This window comes from Pinus tabuliformis, chromosome 6, assembly GCF_031772625.1.
Source record: "Pinus tabuliformis cultivar Carrire ecotype Pingquan chromosome 6, CPIR1, whole genome shotgun sequence".
Taxonomy (NCBI): Eukaryota; Viridiplantae; Streptophyta; class Pinopsida; order Pinales; family Pinaceae; genus Pinus; species Pinus tabuliformis.
The window spans coordinates 75,067,860-75,095,772 of record NC_142292.1 but is presented as its reverse complement, the minus strand read 5'-3'; the positions used below and the strand labels follow the sequence as shown (position 1 = coordinate 75,095,772).

At 38.7% G+C, this 27,913-nt stretch overlaps 1 protein-coding gene and 1 pseudogene across 2 annotated transcripts; both read left to right on the top strand.

The window, feature by feature from the left end:
- Positions 1-210: 210 nt before the first annotated feature.
- LOC149257317 (uncharacterized) lies at positions 211-27,488 on the top strand (annotated as a pseudogene).
- On the top strand, positions 7,874-10,241 carry LOC149257318 (beta-phenylalanine coenzyme A ligase-like). Of its 2 annotated transcripts, XR_016256701.1 has the most exons (3): positions 7,874-9,166; positions 9,748-9,850; positions 9,976-10,241. XR_016256701.1 is itself a non-coding variant. In XM_089413983.1 (2 exons), exons 1-2 carry the CDS (start codon positions 8,459-8,461, stop codon positions 9,757-9,759), a joined length of 720 nt encoding a protein of 239 aa, XP_089270109.1. In that variant the 5' UTR covers positions 7,874-8,458; the 3' UTR covers positions 9,760-9,955. The 2 variants fall into 2 exon arrangements, 1 of the variants encoding a protein (XP_089270109.1); XM_089413983.1 differs by lacking the exon at positions 9,976-10,241 and having other exon boundaries at positions 9,748-9,955.
- Positions 27,489-27,913: the final 425 nt, after the last annotated feature.

Here is a 27,913-nt window from a genome sequence, read left to right as displayed (position 1 = left end):
GAACAACACCGAATCAAGATCATCGTGCGAGCTTCTGAGACAAAATGGAAACAACCTGTACATGGAAGTATCAAAAGGCAACCTTGGGCCTTCTGTGGCACGCCACAAGCTACAGAAAGCTCACAAATTCTACGAAAAAGCCCTCGGTGTCGGTGGCACTGAGGATGACAAAGCTTCATGTTATAAAAACTTGGGTGCCTTAAATTGGTTATGGGGAAAAACCGAAGGATATATCATCAAGAAGAAATTGCAGGGAAACAGAAACAAGGACCAGGTTCTGCATTATCTGCTGCAAAATCCGGGATGACCAGATGCCTAGAGTTTTATTTCAATGCTTTAGATTATGGAAGCCTGGCAATGAAAGAACAGCAGTGGTTAACTCAGATTGAAGACACAGTCTCTGTTAAAAGTGTAATTTCAACGCAGCCGAAAACCACCAAACAAAACCATCTACCTTGTTCGCACCGCCTTTTGGCAAAGGCTGTTTTTCCTTGGAGCCCTCCGAACACATTCAGCATGAGACACGCGTCCAGTGTACGAACCCCCCAAAACCATTTTCCCCGGACAGTAAAGTTCGTTTGTTTTGCCCGAGGTTGGTGTGCGAACCTCGTTGGATCAGTCAAGTGGTTTGGGCACGAAATCTCCGCCGTTGATCTCCGGAAGGTGCACGGGCCCACGTCAAATCAATTTTTACGTGGAGTAAAAGGTCTATGGTTTGACCGCCGTGTAAGAAAAGTCATGGCTTTTAATGCTGTTCGTAATTGTTTGGTGGAGGCCTGTTTTAAATGGTTATGGGCATACGTCCCATTTGTATTTTTTTATATATGCATTTACGTAAGTTTAGGTGTAGGCCATTTAATATGGTTATGGGCCACGTTAGTTTTTTTTATTATGTTTTTTATACATGGCTATGTGTGTTGATTTTTTTTTTATATGTATTGCGCACGGGAGTAAAGAGAAAACTGGTTTTTTACGGCAGTAAGAAGAACCAGAGGGTGTATGCACAGCAGTGCACAAATATGTTGTAATGTTTTTGTGTGGGCATTGAAAAACTGAGGTGAAGGAAAACCATGTGTGGTTTTGCAAGTGCATAAAGAAAATGGTGGAGCGTAAGTTGTTTTACACACCAGTGAATGTAAATTTTGTTTTACAGCAGTAAGCTCATGTAAACTTTTGTTACAGCAGTAAGTTGTTTTTCACAGCAGTGAATATGAAAATGATTTTACAGTGGTAAATCTCTCTCAGAAAAAGAGGATGTATTAGTTTTTTTTTGTTTTAATCAATAGAAATGCTTTATGGTGTTGCAATGGTCTCTTCTGAGTTAATTTGGTTTTAAAGAGGTTCTCTGCAAAAGATCCTGGACAGAGGAAACAGAGAATTGTCTCTGTAGTGAATTTTATTTGGTTTTGGTATTTTCTCCATTAAAAATACCCAACAGTGGTATCGGAGCAGGCCCAGGCTCTTTAAAAAGTTAAAGAAGCTGAAGGGAGAAGGTTGTTGCTGCAGCAAAACCTCTCAGGCAGACAGAAGACTCAGACAGCGAAGGATTAAGGTATTCCCCAAAAGCATTTCTCTTGTTATTGCTGAAGACAGTCAGTTGTTTTTTTAAAAAAAAAACACAGTCAAGGATTTAAAACCATAGTTCAAGATGCAAGGAATGGCAAGCACAAGCATGGGTATGTTCAACACCCAGCTCCCACACTTTAATGGGAAGAACTATGACTACTGGTCTATAACCATGAGAGCTTTGTTCATCGCTCAGGATATATGGGAACTAGTAGAATATGGGTTTGAGGAACCAGCAGATGAAAATGAGTTCAATGCACTAACTCAGGGAGAGAAGGATCAGCTGAAGCTCAATAGGAAGAAGGATGCAAAGGCCATTGTTTTGTTGTATCAAGCAGTGGACCAGAGTATATTCCCAAGGATAGCAGCAGCTACAACATCACACAATGCATGGCAAACCCTAAAAACTGCCTATCAAGGCATGGAGAGAGTGAAGACAGCAAAATTGCAAATGCTGAGAAAGGATTTTGAAAACTTGAAGATGAAGGAGTCAGACAACATTGAATCATTCTTCACTCATGTGATTGGTGTAATCACACAAATGAGAACTCATGGAGAAACAATTGAAGATAGAAGAATAGTGGAGAAAATATTGAGGGTCTTACCCTCAAGGTTTGATGCCATAGTCACCACCATTGAAGAGACAAAGGATCTCTCAAAATATTCAGTTGATGAGTTACATGCATCACTGATAACTCATGAGCAGAGGTTGAGTAGGAATGAAAACTCATCCCTTGAGCAAGCCTTCAAGACCCAGATGTCCTTTGGAAGAGGAAGAGGTCAAGGCAAAGGAAGCAAAAGGGGAAGAGGCAGAAGCCAGAACAGAGGAGGAAGGAACAGCCCATCAAATGCACAAGGAAAAGGCAGCAACCAACAAAGAGAACAGTATCAGGCTCAAGGACAAAGGTATGATAAATCTAATGTTCAATGCTATTATTGCAAAAAGTATGGACATTATGCTAGTGATTGTAGAAAGAAACAGCATGATATGAACAGCAGACAAAATGCAAATGTTACAAGAGAAAACAGCAGTCAAGAAAATGTCCTGTTAGCTTGTAACATGGCTGAAACACATAGTGAGGACATATGGTTTTTAGACTCAGGTTGCAGCAACCATATGACAGGGAATGTAGCCCTCTTTTCAGCCTTAAATCAGAATTTGAAATCAGAGGTCACTCTAGGAACTGATAGTAAAGTGTCTGTTATGGGAAAAGGGGAGGTAAAAATATTCACAAAACAAGGAGAAAAGAAAACCATAGCAGATGTCTACTATGTCCCCGGAATGAGATGTAACCTATTGAGTGTTGGACAACTTATCCAAAAGGGTTACAATGTTTACTTTGAAAATGATGTGTGCACCATCATGGATATACCACCCAGCAAAAGATGCATTGCTGAAGTGAAGATGACAAGGAACAGGATGTTCCCTCTCCGGATCCGGGCAGACATGAAAAACAAAAGGGAAATGGCAGCAGTCACCCAAGAGGCCTTCCAAAGCGTGCCAAAGGATGAGAACTGGTTATGGCACTTGAGATTCGGGCATCTAAATTTTGGAGGTCTAAACTTATTGAGCAGAAAAGGAATGGTAAGAGGATTACCATTAATAGAGAAACCGGACAGCCTATGTGAAGGCTGCATTTTGGGAAAACAACACAGAGAAAGTTTTCCATCAGGGAAAAGTATAAGGGCAAAGGCACCCTTAGAGATTATCCACTCAGATTTGTGTGGACCAATGCAAGCTCCATCATTAGCTGGCAGCCTATATTTCTTGACATTCATTGATGATTTTACAAGAAAGACTTGGATATATTTCCTCAAGAACAAAAGTGAAGTCTTTGAGAAATTCCAAAACTTCAAAGCACTTGTGGAGAACCAAAGCGGGCTGCACATAAAAGTATTGAGAACTGATAGAGGAGGTGAGTATATCTCCAATGAATTCCTAAAGTTCTGTAGAGAAAATGGAATACATAAACAGTTCACAACTCGGTACACCCCACAGCAAAATGGAGTTGCTGAAAGGAAGAACAGAACCATCATGGAGATGGCAAGGAGCATGTTGAAGGCAAAGCATTTGCCAAATGAATATTGGGCTGAAGCTGTACATTGTGCAGTTTATATTTTGAACAGGTGTCCTACAAAGGCAGTCATGAACAAAGTGCCAGAAGAGGCATGGAGTGGGAGAAAGCAAGGAGTCACCCACATGAGAGTTTTTGGGTGTGTGGCCTATGCACACATTCCAGATCAGCTAAGGAGGAAGTTGGACAGCAAAGGGGAGAAATGCATCTTCATTGGATACAGTGATGAATCCAAAGCCTACAGGCTGTACATTCCATCTACCAAGAAGTTCTTTGTCAGCAGGGATGTTCAATTCATTGAGGAGGAAGCTTGGGATGGAAGCATAGAGAAAACAGTGAACATTAAAAACTGTTTGTCTCATGATGAAGATGAAGAGGAGGTGGCTGAAATGAATCCCCAAACAGCAGCACCAACACAAGGACAGCAAGGTACACCATTGAGGATAAATGAGAGTGCTTCTCCAAGCACGCCACAAGGAGGAAATTCAAGTGCATCTTCAAGCACTTGCACACCAAGTGAACGAGGTAAGAAGTTTAGAAATCTAAGTGAAATTTATGAAGAAGGAATGAATTCCTTATTTGCCTTGTTTTGTCATGTTGATGATCCTATCCATTTTGAAGAAGCAATTAAAGATAGGAAATGGATAGAAGCTATGGATGAGGAGATCAATGCCATAGAGAGAAACAAAACATGGGATTTGGTTGAGCTACCAAAAGGCAAAGAAGTCATTGGTGTGAAATGGGTCTACAAGACCAAGAGCAATGCTGAAGGCAAGATTGAAAGGCATAAAGCAAGGCTGGTTGTCAAAGGCTACAAGCAGCAGTATGGGAGAGATTATGAGGAGACTTTCGCCCCGGTTGCAAGAATGGAAACCGTGAGAGCAGTGCTGTCCATAGCAGCTCAAAACAAATGGAAAGTCTACCAAATGGATGTGAAATCAGCATTCCTAAACGGAGTATTAATGGAAGAGGTTTATGTAGAACAACCTCTTGGCTATGAGAAGAAAGGTGAAGAGCACAAAGTGTGCAAATTAAAGAAAGCTCTTTATGGGCTGAAGCAAGCGCCAAGAGCATGGTACAGCCGGATAGATTCATATCTCTTGGATAATGAATTTGACAAATGTGAAGGAGAACCCACAGTCTACATCAAGGAAAAGGATGGTAAAATTTTAATTGTTGTCTTGTATGTAGATGATGTTATTTTCACTGGAAATGATATTTATCTCATTGAGAATTTTAAATCAGTCATGAAGAATGAATTTGAAATGACTGACATGGGGTTGTTGAGATACTTCTTAGGCATAGAAGTAGATCAAAATGAAAAAGGAATTTTTATATCTCAAGCAAGATATGTAAATCAAGTTTTGGGCAGATTTAAGATGGAAAAATGCAAGGCAGCAATCACTCCCACAGTGATGGGATTAAAGCTCAGCAGAGAGGACAGCAGCAAGGATTTTGATCCTAGCTTGTATAAAAGCATTGTGGGCAGCCTTATGTATTTAACAGCAACTAGGCCTGATTTAATGTATGCTGTTAGTTTGATTTCCAGGTTCATGGAGAGGCCAAAGGAAGCACATTGGCAGGCAGCAAAGAGAATTTTGAGGTATGTGAAAGGTACCAAAATGTTTGGAATTTTATATCATGCCTCAGAACATTCAGATTTGGTTGGGTACACAGATAGCGATTGGGCTGGAAGTGTAGATGATCGGAAGAGCACTTCCGGTTATGTTTTTAATATGGGTTCAGGAGCCATCTCATGGGCTTCTAAGAAGCAGTCCATTGTAGCATTATCTACAGCAGAGGCAGAGTATGTGGCAGCGACAGCAGCAGCATGTCAGGCAGTATGGATGAGAAGGATGTTGAGAAGCTTAGGCCAAGAGCAGGCAAAAGCGACAGTGGTCTTTTGTGACAATAGCTCAGCTATTGCTTTGTCAAAGAATTCAGTGTTTCATAAGAGAACGAAACACATCGACACAAGGTTTCACTACATCAGAGAGTTAGTGAACAATGGAGAAATTGTCTTAGAACATTGCAGGACTCAGGAACAGGTAGCAGACATTTTGACAAAGCCACTGGACCAGAAAAGCTTTGAATTTTTGAGGAAGTGTCTGGGTATGACAGAATGCCCAGCTGTTGAAATTAAAGGGGAGTGTTAAAAGTGTAATTTCAACGCAGCCGAAAACCACCAAACAAAACCATCTACCTTGTTCGCACCGCCTTTTGGCAAAGGCTGTTTTTCCTTGGAGCCCTCCGAACACATTCAGCATGAGACACGCGTCCAGTGTACGAACCCCCCAAAACCATTTTCCTCGGACAGTAAAGTTCGTTTGTTTTGCCCGAGGTTGGTGTGCGAACCTCGTTGGATCAGTCAAGTGGTTTGGGCACGAAATCTCCGCCGTTGATCTCCGGAAGGTGCACGGGCCCACGTCAAATCAATTTTTACGTGGAGTAAAAGGTCTATGGTTTGACCGCCGTGTAAGAAAAGTCATGGCTTTTAATGCTGTTCGTAATTGTTTGGTGGAGGCCTGTTTTAAATGGTTATGGGCATACGTCCCATTTGTATTTTTTTATATATGCATTTACGTAAGTTTAGGTGTAGGCCATTTAATATGGTTATGGGCCACGTTAGTTTTTTTTATTATGTTTTTTATACATGGCTATGTGTGTTGATTTTTTTTTGATATGTATTGCGCATGGGAGTAAAGAGAAAACTGGTTTTTTACGGCAGTAAGAAGAACCAGAGGGTGTATGCACAGCAGTGCACAAATATGTTGTAATGTTTTTGTGTGGGCATTGAAAAACTGAGGTGAAGGAAAACCATGTGTGGTTTTGCAAGTGCATAAAGAAAATGGTGGAGCGTAAGTTGTTTTACACACCAGTGAATGTAAATTTTGTTTTACAGCAGTAAGCTCATGTAAACTTTTGTTACAGCAGTAAGTTGTTTTTCACAGCAGTGAATATGAAAATGATTTTACAGTGGTAAATCTCTCTCAGAAAAAGAGGATGTATTAGTTTTTTTTTGTTTTAATCAATAGAAATGCTTTATGGTGTTGCAATGGTCTCTTCTGAGTTAATTTGGTTTTAAAGAGGTTCTCTGCAAAAGATCCTGGACAGAGGAAACAGAGAATTGTCTCTGTAGTGAATTTTATTTGGTTTTGGTATTTTCTCCATTAAAAATACCCAACAGTCTCCAAAATCGTTCAGTGGTCTTCTGATCAGCTTTACGGTGATCACTGCACGAGTTTTGAGCCCGTCCTCAGAGTTCTCTGCGAGACCGTGGAAAGCTCTAAAACAGAGTGGGCAGGGAGGAGAAGAATGGGCGCTATGCTTTATAAAATCCATGCACAGTTCATATTTCGACGGGGCGTTGAATCCCTGACGAATACAGAATTATCTGACAGGGATGGTTACAAGAAATGTTTGAACGCAATGCGTGACTGTTATGTACCTCTTGAACGAGCTGAAACCCTTGTGAGTGCTGCTTGCATGGGTAAGGACTGAAACAAGTAGCAGATTTGAAAACAGAGGTTTTCAATTACCAAACGCTATGTGAAGCAATCCAGGCGCGCATTCAAGGGGAAGAGCTGCTGGAGATGGCAATGTGCGGCGATATGGACATAATCTGGGAAGCTATAGATTATTTCAAGGCTTCCCTTCGTGTTACAGAAGAAAAGAATTTGGAGAACGAGGCTATTGCACTGAACAGGCTTGGGAGATCATATTCCTCTGTTCTGAAAATGGAGAAGAAAGCCCATCCCTACCACTTTCAGAGCATCAAGATTGCACTTACCATTATGTCTGCACGGATTGCAATTTCTGAGTGGTACATATATTCTTTTGAAGCTGTGAGAAAACACCAAGAGGGAGTAGTTGAGCAGGAGGCCAGAGAACACGCAGAAAACCGCAAGCGCAGTGCAGAAAGAATGAAAGAAAAGATAAGCGCAGTAAAGTCGGAGGGTGGGAAAAGCGCAGAGTCATTGCTGAAACACATCTATGAAAAATGTCCTCATCCAGATGTGACCAAACAGGTGCTGCTTCCATTGGGAAGCCCAGAAAATGTGAAGGCTGCTCTGAAGAAAGCAATAGTAGCATATCATCCTGACAGTAATCGACAACAGAGTGAAGATTGGCAGGTTTTGTGCGAGGAGATTACCAAGGTTTTGATTGCCAAATACGAAATTTTCAAGTGATCGAGTGGAGAAGATGATAATTACGCCTTGTTCATGCTGTTCTTGATGTTGTTCATGCTGTTCATGCTGTTCACCCATTCCCACTTTCAGTTCAATCCGCCCCATTCAATCCGCATTCTACCAGCATTCTACCACTCTCCTATTCCCCATCCCCATTCTCTCATCCCCAGCATTCTCCCAGTCCCGCATTACCCAATCCGCGTAAGGCGCTCAGTCCGCATAAGGAAGCCGCCAAGTCCACGTGCAAGTCCAACAAGTCCACATTCACCCAACATGGTGCGGTACAGTACGTTTTTACGTCGTAATCCGTTTCCCTCTGAAGTGAACTCTCCCCAAATGCCCTTCTGTCCTAATCGTAGCCGTTAGATCTTTTGTTAGACGATTGAACAAAAATCAACCGTGTGATTAGCTGTCTGATTTAATAAAATAAAAAATGTTTTTGAAAAAACGTTTCACCTTTCACTTTCACTTGACATCTGTGGGCTCACAGCTGCAACTTCCTGAGAGCATGCGAAAAGACCCCCTGCCCTGGTTGCGGTTGCAGCCGGATTGCATCAATTGGGCGTCCAACACGGAGACATTGTATTGATCGTATCGCCTAATTTCCTGCAATTCCCTGCACTCTCAATGGGGATAATGTCAATCGGCGCAGTCGTGAGCACTGCAAATCCGCTGTACACTTCCTCAGAGCTACAGAAACAGATCGAGGATTCAATGCCCGTTCTTGTGTTCACTACTCCCCATCTCCTCCACAAGTTCAACAATTTGAATGTGAGAATTGTTATGATTGGAACCCATGAACAATCCGGTAAATATGATCCCCCTGTGATCTCGTCTCTGTCTCGTCTATTAGACTCAGATCCAGCTAACAAACCTCCAATGAAAATCTGTCAGGATTCTACAGCAGTGGTGCTTTATTCATCGGGCACCACAGGCCGGAGCAAAGGGGTGGTATCGACGCACAGAAACCTTATTGCCATGACCTCCGTCCTATGTACTCTTATGGGGTCATGCAAGGACGTGTATCTGTGTTTCATTCCGTTGTTTCATATGTATGGCTTCAATACTTTTGTCTGTGGGCTCATGGCAATAGGGGCAACTGTTGTCATTTTGCCCAAATTTACAATGGAGGGAATGCTGATGGCCATTCAGAGATACGGAGTAACGCACCTGCCTGCTGTTCCTGCTATTTTCATTCGGCTCTCCAAGTTGCCCGACGTTGACCAAAAATACGATCTGAGTTCTCTCAAGGAGGTTATAGTAGGTGGGGCGTCCATGGGCAGAGAACAAATGGAAGCCTTCAGGAGCCGTTTCCCTGGAATTGGAATTTCACAGGTCAGTCACGGTCTGCCATCTTTCCGATTGTTTATAGTTTTAACCAGTACTGGTATGCTTCGGTTTGACACTTTTGTAAAAAACCAAGATTCACAAAGTTGGTGTCGCTTTCTACATCGTACCCTGATCTAGCCTATTGTTTTAAAACCGTCAAAAGCCCATATTTATCAAATTGGTGGAGCGGTTTGGCATTGTTCTTGATTGGGAGGGAGGAAGTCAGATCTGTAGTGATCATATTCTATATTGGATATAGATTTAAATTAAATTAGATTTTTTATATATTCCATTCTAAAAAGTAGCTGGGATTTATTATCATTATTTATTTGAAGTTTAATGTGATTTTATGATTATTTGTTTTGAAGTTAAATGTTATGGGAATTTTATTTTGAAGAGTTTGTTTTGTTTTAAATTGTTTTAATATTATTTTGTCTGGAGAGGGGATTCTGATTCAGCTATTAGCAAAAATGTGAATCAATTGACTAAAAGGAGAATATAAATCATTATTTTGCATCGCTCTATATTGTTCTTATACCAGCCTATATTTTGTGTATATTGACAGTGGTTGGGGAATGTGTTGGCAGATATCCAGATGAAGAAGCAGGTGAAGTTCCTATGGCATTTATAGCGAGGAAGCCTCAAAGCAATCTAACAGAAGAGGATGTGATTGAATTTATTGGAAGACAGGTGATTTATTGATTGTTTCATTTGTTTGTTTCTAGAGTTTTATGTGGTTTTTGGTTTACTTAGGAACCTCTCTATCTTCTGCAAGTAATATGGCATTTGTATCAATGTGGGTGTGATGGAATTAGGTGGCTCCATACAAGAAGATAAGAAGAGTGGCGTTTGTGGTTTCCATTCCGCGAACTGAGTCTGGAAAAATTCTCAGAAAACATCTGAGAGCACTGGTTGAGCAAAAAACTTCAATCCCTTCAAAGCTGTGAACTATCTGACTTGCATCTTCAACAATAAATTTAATAAATTTAATATTTCTTCCATGAAATCAACTAGGTTTGTTTGTCATGGGCTTCATCACCGAGAGTTCCAACCATCTTGAAAGGAGAGTAACTTATTTTATATCGAGCAAGCCTGATGGCTGTGAAGTCAAAATTTTCAGCCTTACGTCAGGTGACAAATTCAATTGTCAATTATTTTCGTTGAACACCCCGCGTGTTCTCTGAATAACTCTCTTTCCCTTGAATTTCCTACGACTTCAGTTTGCTGAAGATGATGGTAGAATGGATCAAATTGCGATAATTCAAGATTTTACCGTGTACTTTTAAGGGCGCCCTACTTAATCTTTAAACCACATCCTCCAACCTAAATAATTACGCCGTAAGGCGTTTCTCTGTGAAGTGAACTCCCCCAAATGCCTTTCTGTCATAATCGTAGCCGTTAGATCTTTTGTTAGACGATTGAACAAAAATCAACCGTCTGATTAGCTGTCTGATTTAATAAAAAATGTTTTAAAATATTAAAAACCTTGAAAAAACTTTTCACCTTTCACTTGACATCTGTGGGCTCACGGCTGAGCTTCAGGAAGAAGTTGCAACTTCCTGAGAGCATGCGAAAAGCCCCCATGATTTTACAGGGTCGTCTGGACTGCATATTCTTGCAAGAATTACTCGTGCCTCATTCAGAGAAAATACCAGAAGGGCTTCGATGACTGCAAAGACTGCTTCGATCTTCAAGGCCGGGAGAAAACCAGGTGGGTAAATGGCGGTGGCTCCATGGATTACTCTGTCGACGAGGTATTGAATCTAAAGAAGACAATTCGAATTGGGTTGGACATCGGAGGAGGAACAGGAACTTTCGCCGTGAGAATGAGGGAGCGGAATGTAACAATTATTACGACTTCTATGAACTTGAACGGGCCCTTCAACAGTTTCATTGCCTCCAGAGGGGTTATTCTCATGTATATCACTATAACACAGACGCTGCCATTCTTTGAAAATACTTTGGACATTGTTCATTCTATGCATGTCTTAAGCAATTGGATTCCCACACAACTGCTGGAATTTGTACTCTATGATTAGTTGAGGGTTCTGAGAAGAAACTGCAGAAACATGTGAGAGATCTGAAATTGAAACACTTTTGATTTTGTTTATCAGGAAACTTTTCAAAGATGCTCAGAAGGTAAAGTTTAGCTTGGTGGCTTTTACAGTACTTCTATTTGAGAAATTTTTAATTTTCAATCATGGGAATATATATGATGCCCTTGCCTGTTTTTAAGATATTTGCCACTTTCAGTGTATGGTTCATGTATCTGGGTTTGATTTAGGGCTCCAAGATTTTCATATTCATATTGATATATAAAACAGATCTGCAATTTGAATTTCTGGATTTTCTACCGTGCCATGGTTTTCATTGATTTTTGAAAAAATGTGGATGGTTCGTCTGTAATGGTCAAGGGCTGAAATTCAATGGCCATGTTTAGTAGGTGTCGTGCTCTGCAAATTCTCCCAGACTCAGTTGGGATTCTGGCGGGCCTTCGAAGTCTTGTCCTCGGCGAGTGCCGCGCTCTACCGACGCTGCCAGACTCGGTTGGGAAGTTGACGGTTCTCCAAAGTCTTGACCTGGAAGGGTGTCGTGCTCTGCAAATGCTCCCAGACTCAGTTGGGGATCTAAAGGGCTTCCAAATTCTTCAGCTGCGCCGGTGTTCCAATTTACAGGTGCTGCCCAAATTTGAGCACTTGAGATCGTTGGTGAAGCTTGATGTGTCTGGATGTCCCAAACTACAATGTAGTGTGGGAGTATTCGAGCAGCTGCGCCAACGACTGGGAGAAGGTTTTAGTGAAGAAAACTTGGGAGAAAGCTTCAGTGAAGAAAGCGAGTAGTAAATATAACAGCATTTAATAATCACAATCGTGGTCCAGTGGCCACATTGTTCACTGCTCACCGAATACAACCTTCACAGATTTGTAATCTTAACCAAAATGAACAAGGCGGATAGCTGCGAGGCAGTTAGTCCCTGTCTCTGTAGATAATTAAAATATCTTGCTTAATGCGACAAGATTTATGTGTAATGTAATTTTACTGAACAAATAAGTTCATATTTATGATTTCTGATTTGTCAAAATTTGAAATCACATGGAAAATTTTAGGGTGACGCGTTTCGAACCTTTATCAAGGTTTATCACCATCATATAATAAATCTTTATCAAGGTTTATCACCATCATATAATAAATCTCCACCATGTCCTATAATGAACCTCGATAGAGATTCGAAACTTATCGACCCTAAAATTTCTATATGATTTTTTCAGAAAATCTTGGCTTAAGTTCATACTTCTCCATTGATCCGTTCTCATTTTTGGTCTAAACATATTATTTGATATTTTTGGTCTAAACATATTATTTGATGAATACAGTAATGACTTTGCTTCTTTGACGAATGCAGTGATGGATGTGCTTCTGCCTCTCAGAGAACCGTCCATACATGCAGCAGTCACAGATCCGTTGTAGTCTAGCTAGATAGGATATATTTTTTTTTTCAATATGTAACCTTGCATGAGATCTTCTGGGTTAACTATTTGTATAGTCTTCTCGATCTCCCATCAAATCTGTAGGGACTACCCTTGCTTACAATCCAACACCATTATGAATTAGTTTGTAATACATATACCAAGAAATTAATTATTATCATGATTCAGTAAAGGATATACTTTTAACTCTTTGCAAATTGACAAACTGACAGGTTTTCAATGTACTTCACATTTGCCATAGACAAGCTGTTAATTTACAAAAAGCACGTGCACCGTCAAATTAAGCTGAACAAATTACATAAGACCATGTTGCTTCATACAAGGTTGTCTCTAATTTTATTTTTCAGTATGGAAAAAGCGATATATTCATCAAAAAGAAATTTTACAAACACGTGATATGAGATCAACATATAGATGTAATAAAATACATCAAATATCATCTTTCTGTTCCAGTCAAAACTATTCTGGCAAATCCAGAAGTATAGACTATCATAACCAGTGTTGTGCAGGCATAATGAAGACAAGTGAATCAGCAAACCAAGCATAGGAAAAGTAATATGTACAAATCAAAAACACAAAATGGGTTGATAGGATGTCCAACATGTTGTATCCCGGCAAAGTTCATCTTGTTCATATGAGAATTCCTGCAAAGAAATAGTTCTATTCAGAGAAAGTCATCACCCCGGCGTCTAGAATTTCTCCTTCCATCTTAATCTCAATGTGCATTACGTCCGCTTCAGCATGAAGTCCTTTTTTCGAGAGTCTGCCTGTAAAATGGTTATGCTCTCTTTCTATGTGTTCAATAGATGAACCCGGATAATAAGTCCAGAGTTGTTGTACTTGGAAGAGCCAGTCTTGAAGAGTGTAAAATGGTTATGCTCTCTTCCTATGTATGCAATAGATGAACACGGATAATAAGTCCAGAGTTGTTGTACTTGGAAGAGCCAGCCTTGAAGAGTGGTTTGATAGATATGTGCCCGTCCAAGTCCTCATATATGTGTAATATTGGGATGTTCAAAAATTTTGTGAACCAAAGTAAACCTTAGAGTGACATTACTTCAGCTTAAGTGTTCGTGCCATGGCCAGCACCCCAATGTATCCAGAATTCCGGATCCAGCTAGAAGGCAATCCAGAAACCACATCCGCAAATATGTCTTTGCGATGCTCCATCAAAATAGGCAGCCAGGAAAAGCGCTGTAGGGGTGGATTTGCAAGAAGAAACCTTTGGCCCGGTATGCAGATATGAACCAGTAGTGTGGGCCGGGCCAGTTTTATGTTTTCCAAAACCCGCAGTTCAGAAATCTGGTGGTTGTTGAAGATGATTTTATTTCTCCATTTCCAGACCTCCCAGAAAAAATATAATGGTAATAACAATATAATGGTATATTGTGCCATGCAGATTGCGCTTGCTCTTTGCTCCGCCAGATAAGACATTCTGACAAGGTTGTGAAATGTATCAACAATAAGAGCTCAACAGTCCCAACATCCTAGGTCATATTATATTGGTAGAATCAATTGTTTGAAGTTAAGTTAGACAGATTCTTATGCAGTTATCCTACTTCAACCCACATTTACGTTTCTCTTTTGTCAATGTGATTGTTCAGAAATCCTCACCATCAGCTTATACAAACGTAATTTAACGATCCTATTTCAACCAAGAACCTAAGAACTTGACGGTTACACTCATGCAGTTTGTATGGAATTTTTTGACGCTTGTGCTCTGGAAACATGTATGCTGTTGTTGATTACAAGACCATGACATTGTTTGTTGGTAAGTTTGAAACAACACAAATATTATAAGCCCAGACTGAAAGAACTTGTTCCAAGTATAAATGTAAAAGCCTTTTGTGATCATGAAGGCAAGCAAAACAATAGATGCTACTAATCCAATCCGTCTGATGTCAGGAACTACAACACCTATCAACACTCCAATTCCCTTCATGTGTGTCAAAACAGTGTGAATGCATTAATCATATGTAGGTATAGGTAGGTAAGATGACTAGGACATAGAGTTACAACTTACATTAACTGTGATGATTACTAAATATAGCCCAAGCAAGGTGAGCAAAAATGCAAATGTAGTACTTCGAAAATTGGCCATAAAATGCCCAATGACCTAATCAAGATGCCAAAATCAGGGTCCTCACAGTTTCCTCTGCTCATCGTGCTCGCCAAGACATAGGATCAGCCATGCACATCCTTCTTCCAATGTGTTCTTCATGAGGCACCTTGAGAGATACCATACCTCTGATTTTATGTTCCTACAGGCTGCTACAGGGGTCTGCTCCAGAGTGCCTCGCACTTCTTCTATCTTCGAGACTTCCAAGGGTAGTGTCACCCTTATCCAATGGTGCCAACACAAAGGAGATGCATACTTTTCTTGGATGAACTTCCTTTGCTTCAGCTGCTAGACAAAAATAGGATCACATGGAGGGCTGCCACTAAACCTTCTCAACAAAATCACATCAACTGCTAGATAATGGCATTATCGAGGGCTTTTACTATTCTTCAAAAGTCATTTTCAGATTGATGTCTAAAGGGACCATCCCTTCTCATAACTACACCCTCTATTTTTATTGGCTTCAGGGCACCTCTTATGAAGGTTTCAAAGACATGAATATATATTCCTTATTGATTTGCAAGTTGGCTTGAATGGAACAGGCTTTTAACACTTACTTATATATATATATGTGTGTGTGTGTGTGTGTGTGTGTGTGTGTGTCTGTGTGTGTGTGTGTATGTGCTTGTAACAGTGATAAGGACTTGGCCTCTTCTTCAATACACAAAATAGGGTTCCTTGATTTTACTAATATAGATGACATAGGATGCCCACTGATTGTCTTTTCAAGGCTTGCAAATATATGCATACAAAATCTCGACTTCCTTAAATTATGAAGGGCCTTAGAACTGTCCTTTAAATGATTCTCCACTTCCTTACAAATATGTGGAATGAGAAGTCCACCACCTTTCTTCTCTTATAGACCGGAGATCAAGATATCACAGCCCCAATGACCTATACTGGTCGGCCAAATTCACAGAGCATGATAGTATATAGCAGTGCTTTATGTGACATAGGCTTCTTGGCCTTATTACAAGCACAAGGAACAAGTAGGCATCTTCTTAGATAAAACAATCGACATTAACAAAACTTTTTCTCTTCAATAAATTAGAGAACAAAGAGGCATGAATAGGTCGGATTCACTGTCTGAATTGAAAAGCGAGAGAGAATATAAGACAGAGTTCATCGAGCCATAACATTTCTGCCTCCATACCACAAGATCGAGAACAGAGTAATCCTTTCTCCAAGGTTGGCTTCATGAAATGACCTTTGGCATATTCTTTTGTTCTTGCACTTTTATTGGCCTCTTAGGAGAATAAAGTTCTTTTCAAAAGACTTATTCAAAAGCATACCTATGCCCAGAATGTAAAAGAGAGATAGCTCCATTGCATAGCAGACCTTTATTGTTTCTTGTACTTAGAACAATAGGAACACTTGGCTCCTTCTTAATGGTTCAGAGAACTAGGCCAACAACTCGATTCTTCATTGCTCCATAGGGCTCTCTTTAATTCATTGATCAAATCCAAATAAATATATGTATCCCTAGAGTCACTTATTTGATCCTCAACAAATTTGCTTGTTGGACATCTTTATTTACAAGACTTGAATTTATGTGAGCACAGGTGACTGGATGGAAGGACTGCTAGCTTTAGAATACTGATGCAGAGGTGCCAAAGGGATCATATCTTCAAACATACTGTTGACTGCTTTATCCAATGAGAAGATTGGACTTAGATCAACAAATTCTTAAAACAAAACTCTTCATTGACTTCTTATCATGACACGTGGTTTAGCTGCTGAAGGAGGACTTTCCTATTGTAAGAACAATGAAATATTACCTCCACAAATAGCATATAAAAAGTACCTAAAAAAATTAAATTACTGCATTAAATGGGTAATATGCATTAAATTACCCAATCCAGAGTAATAATCCATCAAAGTCGCAGTCAAACAGTTGGGCAAAGTGCCTGGTCAATGCTGCTCTGTGTACTGGCAAAGTCAACTGCAGAAAATCACAGGAAATCTGTCCTCCAAAAATTTGCACGTATGGGAGAGAGATAGTTTCTCAAAGAAAGTCGAATCCATCATGAGAGGAAAGAGAGAATCATGTGTGATGATGCCAAAATGGAGTGAACTCATCTTATATTTATACAATTCAATGTGTGTCAAAGGTCATGTCTTTTGGGCTTCATGAGCCTACATGACTGTGGGGCTGACCTTGACCAAAACCAACATTGTGGGCTTGACTTCAAATATACATTTCTGCCTGTCAGAATCCATCGTGCTTTAGGTCGAAATTGGTCCTCTCGAGAAGAGGAATCCAATGCCATCATCATCTCATACAAAGGAGCCGTCCATAGTGGAATTTGACCTTAGTTGAACGGGCCCTTCAACAGTTTCATTGCCTCCAGAGGGGTTATTCTCATGTATATCACTATAACACAGACGCTGCCATTCTTTGAAAATACTTTGGACATTGTTCATTCTATGCATGTCTTAAGCAATTGGATTCCCACACAGCTGCTGGAATTTGTACTCTATGATTAGGTGAGGGTTCTGAGAAGAAACTGCAGAAACATGTGAGAGATCTGAAATTGAAACACTTTTGATTTTGTTTATCAGGAAACTTTTCAAAGATGCTCAGAAGGTAAAGTTTAGCTTGGTGGCTTTTACAGTACTTCTATTTGAGAAATTTTTAATTTTCAATCATGGGAATATATATGATGCCCTTGCCTGTTTTTAAGATATTTGCCACTTTCAGTGTATGGTTCATGTATCTGGGTTTCATTTAGGGCTCCAAGATTTTCATATTCATATTAATATATAAAACAGATCTGCAATTTGAATTTCTGGATTTTCTACCGTGCCATGGTTTTCATTGATTTTTGAAAAAATGTGGATGGTTCGTCTGTAATGGTCAAGGGCTGAAATTCAATGGCCATGTTTAGTAGGTGCCGTGCTCTGCAAATTCTCCCAGACTCAGTTGGGATTCTGGCGGGCCTTCGAAGTCTTGTCCTGGGCGAGTGTCGCGCTCTACCGACGCTGCCAGACTCGGTTGGGAAGCTGACGGTTCTCCAAAGTCTTGACCTGGAAGGGTGTCGTGCTCTGCAAATGCTCCCAGACTCAGTTGGGGATCTAAAGGGCTTCCAAATTCTTCAGCTGCGCCGGTGTTCCAATTTACAGGTGCTGCCCAAATTTGAGCACTTGAGATCGTTGGTGAAGCTTGATGTGTCTGGATGTCCCAAACTACAATGTAGTGTGGGAGTATTTGAGCAGTTGCGCCAACGACTGGGAGAAGGTTTTAGTGAAGAAAACTTGGGAGAAAGCTTTAGTGAAGAAAGCGAGTAGTAAATATAACAACATTTAATAATCACAATCGTGGTCCAATGGCCACATTGTTCACTGCTCACCGAATACAACCTTCACAGATTTGTAATCTTAACCAAAATGAACAAGGCGGATAGCTGCGAGGCAGTTAGTCCCTGTCTCTGTAGATAATTAAAATATCTTGCTTACTGCGACAAGATTTATGTGTAATGTAATTTTACTGAACAAATAAGTTCATATTTCTGATTTCTGATTTGTCAAAATTTGAAATCACATGGAAAATTTTAGGGTGACGCGTTTCGAACCTTTATCAAGGTTTATCACCATCATATAATAAATCTCCACCATGTCCTATAATGAACCTCGATAGAGATTCGAAACTTATCGACCCTAAAATTTCTATATGATTTTTTCAGAAAATCTTGGCTTGAGTTCATACTTCTCCATTGATCCATTCTCATTTTTGGTCTAAACATATTATTTGATATTTTTGGTCTAAACATATTATTTGATGAATACAGTAATGACTTTGCTTCTTTGACGAATGCAGTGATGGATGTGCTTCTGCCTCTCAGAGAACCGTCCATACATGCAGCAGTCACAGATCCGTTGTAGTCTAGCTAGATAGGATATTTTTTTTTTTTCAATATGTAACCTTGCGTGAGATCTTCTGGGTTAACTATTTGTATAGTCTTCTCGATCTCCCATCAAATCTGTAGGGACTACCCTTGCTTACAATCCAACACCATTATGAATTAGTTTGTAATACATATACCAAGAAATTAATTATTATCATGATTCAGTAAAGGATATACTTTTAACTCTTTGCAAATTGACAAACTGACAGGTTTTCAATGTACTTCACATTTGCCATAGACAAGCTGTTAATTTACAAAAAGCACGTGCACCGTCAAATTAAGCTGAACAAATTACATAAGACCATGTTGCTTCATACAAGGTTGTCTCTAATTTTATTTTTCAGTATGGAAAAAGCGATATATTCATCAAAAAGAAATTTTACAAACACGTGATATGAGATCAACATATAGATGTAATAAAATACATCAAATATCATCTTTCTGTTCCAGTCAAAACTATTCTGGCAAATCCAGAAGTATAGACTATCATAACCAGTATTGTGCAGGCATAATGAAGACAAGTGAATCAGCAAACCAAGCATAGGAAAAGTAATATGTACAAATCAAAAACACAAAATGGGTTGATAGGATGTCCAACATGTTGTATCCCGGCAAAGTTCATCTTGTTCATATGAGAATTCTTTGCAAAGAAATAGTTCTATTCAGAGAAAGTCATCACCCCGGCGTCTAGAATTTCTCCTTCCATCTTAATCTCAATGTGCATTACGTCCGCTTCAGCATGAAGTCCTTTTTTCGAGAGTCTGCCTGTAAAATGGTTATGCTCTCTTTCTATGTGTTCAATAGATGAACCCGGATAATAAGTCCAGAGTTGTTGTACTTGGAAGAGCCAGTCTTGAAGAGTGTAAAATGGTTATGCTCTCTTCCTATGTATGCAATAGATGAACACGGATAATAAGTCCAGAGTTGTTGTACTTGGAAGAGCCAGCCTTGAAGAGTGGTTTGATAGATATGTGCCCGTCCAAGTCCTCATATATGTGTAATATTGGGATGTTCAAAAATTTTGTGAACCAAAGTAAACCTTAGAGTGACATTACTTCAGCTTAAGTGTTCGTGCCATGGCCAGCACCCCAATGTATCCAGAATTCCGGATCCAGCTAGAAGGCAATCCAGAAACCACATCCGCAAATATGTCTTTGCGATGCTCCATCAAAATAGGCAGCCGGGAAAACCACTGTAGGGGTGGATTTGCAAGAAGAAACCTTTGGCCCGGTATGCAGATATGAACCAGTAGTGTGGGCCGGGCCAGTTTTATGTTTTCCAAAACCCGCAGTTCAGAAATCTGGTGGTTGTTGAAGATGATTTTATTTCTCCATTTCCAGACCTCCCAGAAAAAATATAATGGTAATAACAATATAATGGTATATTGTGCCATGCAGATTGCGCTTGCTCTTTGCTCCGCCAGATAAGACATTCTGACAAGGTTGTGAAATGTATCAACAATAAGAGCTCAACAGTCCCAACATCCTAGGTCATATTATATTGGTAGAATCAATTGTTTGAAGTTAAGTTAGACAGATTCTTATGCAGTTATCCTACTTCAACCCACATTTACGTTTCTCTTTTGTCAATGTGATTGTTCAGAAATCCTCACCATCAGCTTATACAAACGTAATTTAACGATCCTATTTCAACCAAGAACCTAAGAACTTGACGGTTACACTCATGCAATTTGTATGGAATTTTTTGACGCTTGTGCTCTGGAAACATGTATGCTGTTGTTGATTACAAGACCATGACATTGTTTGTTGGTAAGTTTGAAACAACACAAATATTATAAGCCCAGACTGAAAGAACTTGTTCCAAAGTATAAATGTAAAAGCCTTTTGTGATCATGAAGGCAAGCAAAACAATAGATGCTACTAATCCAATCCGTCTGATGTCAGGAACTACAACACCTATCAACACTCCAATTCCCTTCATGTGTGTCAAAACAGTGTGAATGCATTAATCATATGTAGGTATAGGTAGGTAAGATGACTAGGACATAGAGTTACAACTTACATTAACTGTGATGATTACTAAATATAGCCCAAGCAAGGTGAGCAAAAATGCAAATGCAGTACTTCGAAAATTGGCCATAAAATGCCCAATGACCTAATCAAGATGCCAAAATCAGGGTCCTCACAGTTTCCTCTGCTCATCGTGCTCGCCAAGACATAGGATCAGCCATGCACATCCTTCTTCCAATGTGTTCTTCATGAGGCACCTTGAGAGATACCATACCTCTGATTTTATGTTCCTACAGGCTGCTACAGGGGTCTGCTCCAGAGTGCCTCACACTTCTTCTATCTTCCAGACTTCCAAGGGTAGTGTCACCCTTATCCAATGGTGCCAACACAAAGGAGCTGCATACTTTTCTTGGATGAACTTCCTTTGCTTCAGCTGCTAGACAAAAATAGGATCACATGGAGGGCTGCCACTAAACCTTCTCAACAAAATCACATCAACTGCTAGATAATGGCATTATCGAGGGCTTTTACTATTCTTCAAAAGTCATTTTCAGATTGATGTCTAAAGGGACCATCCCTTCTCATAACTACATCCTCTATTTTTATTGGCTTCAGGGCACCTCTTATGAAGGTTTCAAAGACATGAATATATATTCCTTATTGATTTGCAAGTTGGCTTGAATGGAACAGGATTTTAACACTTACTTATATATATGTGTGTGTGTGTGTGTGTGTGTGTGTGTGTGTGTGTGTGTGCTTGTAACAGTGATAAGGACTTGGCCTCTTCTTCAATACACAAAATAGGGTTCCTTGATTTTACTAATATAGATGACATAGGATGCCCACTGATTGTCTTTTCAAGGCTTGCAAAATATATGCATACAAAATCTCGACTTCCTTAAATTATGAAGGGCCTTAGAACTGTCCTTTAAAAGATTCTCCACTTCCTTACAAATATGTGGAATGAGAAGTCCACCACCTTTCTTCTCTTATAGACCGGAGATCAAGATATCACAGCCCCAATGACCTATACTGGTCGGCCAAATTCACAGAGCATGATAGTATATAGCAGTGCTTTATGTGACATAGGCTTCTTGGCCTTATTACAAGCACAAGGAACAAGTAGGCATCTTCTTAGATAAAACAATCGACATTAACAAAACTTTTTCTCTTCAATAAATTAGAGAACAAAGAGGCATGAATAGGTCGGATTCACTATCTGAATTGAAAAGCGAGAGAGAATATAAGACAGAGTTCATCGAGCCATAACATTTCTGCCTCCATACCACAAGATCGAGAACAGAGTAATCCTTTCTCCAAGGTTGGCTTCATGAAATTACCTTTGGCATATTCTTTTGTTCTTGCACTTTTATTGGCCTCTTAGGAGAATAAAGTTCTTTTCAAAAGACTTATTCAAAAGCATACCTATGCCCAGAATGTAAAAGAGAGATAGCTCCATTGCATAGCAGACCTTTATTGTTTCTTGTACTTAGAACAATAGGAACACTTGGCTCCTTCTTAATGGTTCAGAGAACTAGGCCAACAACTCGATTCTTCATTGCTCCATAGGGCTCTCTTTAATTCATTGATCAAATCCAAATAAATATATGTATCCCTAGAGTCACTTATTTGATCCTCAACAAATTTGCTTGTTGGACATCTTTATTTACAAGACTTGGATTTATGTGAGCACAGGTGACTGGATGGAAGGACTGCTAGCTTTAGAATACTGATGCAGAGGTGCCAAAGGGATCATATCTTCAAACATACTGTTGACTGCTTTATCCAATGAGAAGATTGGACTTAGATCAACAAATTCTTAAAACAAAACTTTTCATTGACTTCTTATCATGACATGTGGTTTAGCTGCTGAAGGAGGACTTTCCTATTGTAAGAACAATGAAATATTACCTCCACAAATAGCATATAAAAAGTACCTAAAAAAATTAAATTACTGCATTAAATGGGTAATATGCATTAAATTACCCAATCCAGAGTAATAATCCATCAAAGTCGCAGTCAAACAGTTGGGCAAAGTGCCTGGTCAATGCTGCTCTGTGTACTGGAAAAGTCAACTGCAGAAAATCACAGGAAATCTGTCCTCCAAAAATTTGCACGTATGGGAGAGAGATAGTTTCTCAAAGAAAGTCGAATCCATCATGAGAGGAAAGAGAGAATCATGTGTGATGATGCCAAAATGGAGTGAAATCATCTTATATTTATACAATTCAATGTGTGTCAAAGGTCATGTCTTTTGGGCTTCATGAGCCTACATGACTGTGGGGCTGACCTTGACCAAAACCAACATTGTGGGCTTGACTTCAAATATACATTTCTACCTGTCAGAATCCATCGTGCTTTAGGTCGAAATTGGTCCTCTCGAGAAGAGGAATCCAATGCCATCATCATCTCATACAAAGGAGCCGTCCATAGTGGAATTTGACCTTAGTTGACCATTTTTAACAATTCCCTATACCAAACATCATTTCTCATATCCTGAAGATGGATCCCATTTGGGATTTGAAACGTTGGTACAAAAATGACAAAACTGTGGATTCTCCGGTCAATAATTCAAAAGATTCAAACCACGGGTCTCTGAAAACCAAACATCTAGTTAAAAGACTAATTTTACTCTCAATAAACATTGGACAAAAACTTCTCTCGATCCATTTTGAATCTGGTAGTATCAAACAAAATTTTCATTCCATAGATGAAATAACTTTTGTATTGCAGAAGAGTTCAGCTTTTTTGTGGAGAGGTATGTTCATGACACCTCACTTACAAACTGGTTTGTTGTAAAGTTCATCTTAACAATGATTGATTCACTCAAACGAAATAAAGTGGGCAATAGATCCACATACACATCCTACACACATGGACACATACGTAAATATTGTGGGAAGGACAGGAAGATGTGCTGACCTGACTTGAAAAAGAAATTGTTTCAAACCAATGTTGTTAGACTTGGACTCATCTAAGACTCGGCTGGGTTGTGACTTAGGAAGACTTAGCAAAATCTTTTAGGCTTGGCAAAGAGAAAAAAAAATACTCAGAATATGTGTTGGCAAGTTTCAGAGGAGTCTGGCAAGTGGGGATTATGACCGAAGAGTGTCTACAAGTTACTCTTTTCAGCGGCGACTCAGTGGACTTGGCAAGATTCAGGAGTCCGAAAAGAGTCTGACAACATTGTTTTGAACAAGCATTAGTCACAGTCGAAAAGAAAATGAACAGAGAAAAATCAGCACTCTTAATAGAAAGGATACATGTGTAGAGTTCTATTTAAGAGTTCAAGGCTAGACTCCAGTATAAAAGCAAATTCTGTTTGCTGCTGGAAACTGTAAAGTAGACAAGCAACAAGCTAAGTATTTTATTTCACTGAACCTGAAATGCTTTGAAAATTCTCAAACGTTAAAATCAATCAAATTCTTGCCATTTATCTTGGACCTAATTTCATACATAAGCATGCTAGGAAACCACACTCCTCTATAAAAATATACAAGTTGTAAGACGATTATATAAACAATCATAGATTGAAACAATTTCGAGCAAATGAAATGTTATTTCAATATATTGGCCCTGTTCAAGTTTTGAATGATTTAGAAATTAGCAGATATGTTAGATAGTGGAGGCAGGAAATTTGCACTTCTTTTCTGTCAAACATGGTAGCTAATAAAAGATGAGAAACAACTTAATCACACACCTGTTGGTAAAGGCCTAATACTAAGAAGGCAGGTAGAAGTGGATGATTAAGATTGTTTATAGGTTTAGCCAACAGATTTATTGGTAACATGCTTAGTTTGAACTTTTGGTGATATTGTTTCATCACATAGGCTGACTACGGTTTGGTGAATTGTTACTGGAAATATACTTAAATCAAGATAAAATATAGGTGGTAATACCTAGTTGAATGGAGAGTCCCAGTATACTGGCCCTTTTGAGGATTATTACTAAGTACATTTTTTTTTTTTTTTTGTTGGTTGGTTGTTGTTGTAATTGGTAAATTGTATAGGTGATATTCATTCGCATGCTTATTGGAATAGTTGGCTCTTGAATAGGGCAATCATGCAGTTGAGTATGTCAGAGGGGTTTGTAGAACGCATTATCTAATGAACTCTTATGTAGAGGCAAAAAGTCTCACTCATAGCCTACTCAGGGCTTCAGATGGGAATTTCTTTTATAGACTGATCAACTTACTAGAACTACTACTGCACTTTCTTCATCAACAGAAGCCACTTGAAAATGCTTGAAAATAAACTCTCTATAAGGGCCATTGCCAATAAAAATATTTGTAGTGGAGGGGGTTTTTACATGTTGACCAACCATGTAAATTGGATCTTATAAATTATAATTCTTGTTTTCTAGCCTTCTATTTTTGTAGATATCAATTGTGTAGTTGATGGCATACCTTTTATAAATAAATTTCCATAGCTATTACGGTTCAATTAAGAGCCAATCTCTTGCAGAGTTCAGAGTTGAATTCATCTGTAACTGCCTTTGATTTAGGGAGTGATCTAGAAAAAACTTCAATGCCTAACAAGACTATGATAATCACAACCATAAATGCAGCTTTGGCAGAAGAAAACAGTGTACTACATTTGTACATGTAGCGCCTTCGAATAGTTATTGAATCATTTTCTCCTCGTTGCAGTGGACCAGGGATCATTTAATCGTTGCCAACATATTCATCACATTGTTATATTTTGCTGAAAGAAATATCTGATTTCAATGAATCTGCCTCTGCATACCAAGACTGGCGTGAATTGTAAAATTCAATGAATCTGCCTCTGCGTGCCACTAGAAGTTGTTGGATGAAAATATCTGTTTTAAAGGCAAGAAATGGAATGGTTTTTTTGTTATTTGGATTACCAAAAGAAATGGCTTAGTTAAGATAGCTTATAAATGGAGGCATAAGCTCTGAGGCTCTCATGGTGTCATTTCAATATATTGGCCCTGTTCAAGTTTTGAATGATTCAGAAATTAGCAAATCTGTTAGATAGTGGAGGTAGGAAATTTGTAATTCTTTTCTGTCAAACGTGGTAGCTGATAAAAGATGAGAAACAACTTAATCACACACATGTTGTTAAAAGCCTAATACTAAGAAGGCTGGTAGAAGTGGATGATTAAGATTGTTTATAGGTTTAGCCAACAGTTTTATTGGTAACATGCGTAGTTTGAACTTTTGGTGATATTATTTCATCACATAGGCTGACTACAGTTTGGTGAATTGTTACTGGAAATATACTTAAATCAAGATAAAATATAGGTGGTAATACCTAGTTGAATGGAGAGTCCTAGTATATTGGCCCTTTTGAGGATTATTACTTGACCAGTTTGTTGCCTTAGTCTGCTGAGTACATTTTTTTTTGTTGGTTGGTTGTTGTTGTAATTGGTAAATTGTATAGGTGATTTCATTGCTTATTGGAATAATTGGCTTCTTGAATAGGGCAGTCATGCAGTTGAGTATGTGAGAGGGGTTTGTAGAACACATTATCTAATGAACTCTTATGTAGAGGCAAAAAGTCTCACTCATAGCCTACTCAGGGCTTCAGATGGGAATTTCTTGTATAGAATGATCAACTTACTAGAACTACTGCTGCACTTTCTTCATCCACAGAAGCCACTTGAAAATGCTTGAAAATAAACTCTCTGTAACGGTCATTGTCAAAAAAAATATTTGCAGTGGAGGCCCTCAGCCCAACAACCATTTTAGCCAGCCTTGGAAGGCAAATAGTTGAGTTCAAACATGATGAAAATTTAATTCCCTGTATACAAAAGCATGTATTGGGTGTTGATAATGGCTAGAAATATGAACTGAAGATGTATATACCTCCTTCTGTACAAAAATGAACAGAAGAGGCAAAGGTATAGGGTTCACCTCGAATTTTCTTGCAAGTTCAATCCACTGTACGATGTGAAAGGAAGTGTCATAGTGCTAAGAGCGAAAAAGAGGGGAAGGAAGAAACTAATAATTTCAGAAATTTTAGCTTTCTATCCGTACCTTGATTTGTTCTAATAAAATTAATATTAAATGTTTGATGGCATCCAGGGAGCTATCTGGTAATGATAATAATAATATTATTAGTATTATAATAATAATAACAACAATGGAAAGGTGGGGAAGGAAGAAACTAATAATTTCATAAATTTGGACCTTTCATCCTAGCTTTATTTGTTCTTTAGATCCAACTAATATTTTGTAGATCCAACTTATGGTGAACCAGTAGCTTGAAAGCCAATTGCAAGTCATTCAGCCAACAACGATCTATAAGCATGCCATAGTATTATGTCTCTGCATATTCACAATAGTGATTCCACTGTCATATTATTATTCCCCACTTGGACAGAGCGATGACACAAGGGGTTTCTACATGTTGATCAACCATGTAAATTGTATCTTATAAATTAAAATTCTTGTTTTCTAGCCTTCTATTTCTGTAGATATCAATTGTGTAGTTGATGGCTTACTTTTTATAAATTCTTCCACAACCTATTATTATTTACAAAATATTCATTTTCAAAATACACATAACTAACTATTGCAATTGTAACTCATTATCATCCACCCTTGCTTTCAACAATGTCCATTCACATGTCCCTATTCTTCCCCACTCTATACATGTCTCTATTCTTCCCCACTTTATGATGTTCTTCCCCACTCTATGCCTTACGGCGTTTCCTTTGCAACATAAGGTGCAAATGCTAGTTATCTTGTTTGTTCATGGACCTGCATACACTTAGTTTGGAGAGAGTGGAAGTGATGCACGATGGTTTTCACCACTTGCTTAAGTTCCACTCTTTTATTTTTGGCTTCTATGACTTTGTTGTCCATATGATTTTATGAGTTTTAAAAATGTTGTGTTATTAAATTGTTTAGTTGTCCATATGATTTTGTCCTTTAAAATGTTGCGGCATTAAATGGTTTAGTAAGGTAAATTGATTGGCTAGGATTTACAATGTTAAGGTAAATTGATTGGCTAGATTTACAATGTTAAACTTGCAGGGTAGAATTTGAATTATTTTAATTTTATTTTATATGATAGTATTTATTTTATAGGATAATATTTATAGATTAGATTTGAATTAGGTTAATTTTATTTAAAATGATTGGTAGATTATTATATTAAATTAAAAAGTTTTTTTTATTTTGTTTTTTTAACTATTCAATGTAATTTTTAATGATTACATTCAAATGTTTTGTTTTTTAATAAATGTTAAGGAATTGAAGTGTATGTTATGTAATTTAATTGGTTATATTGTCATCTCTCTTTTAG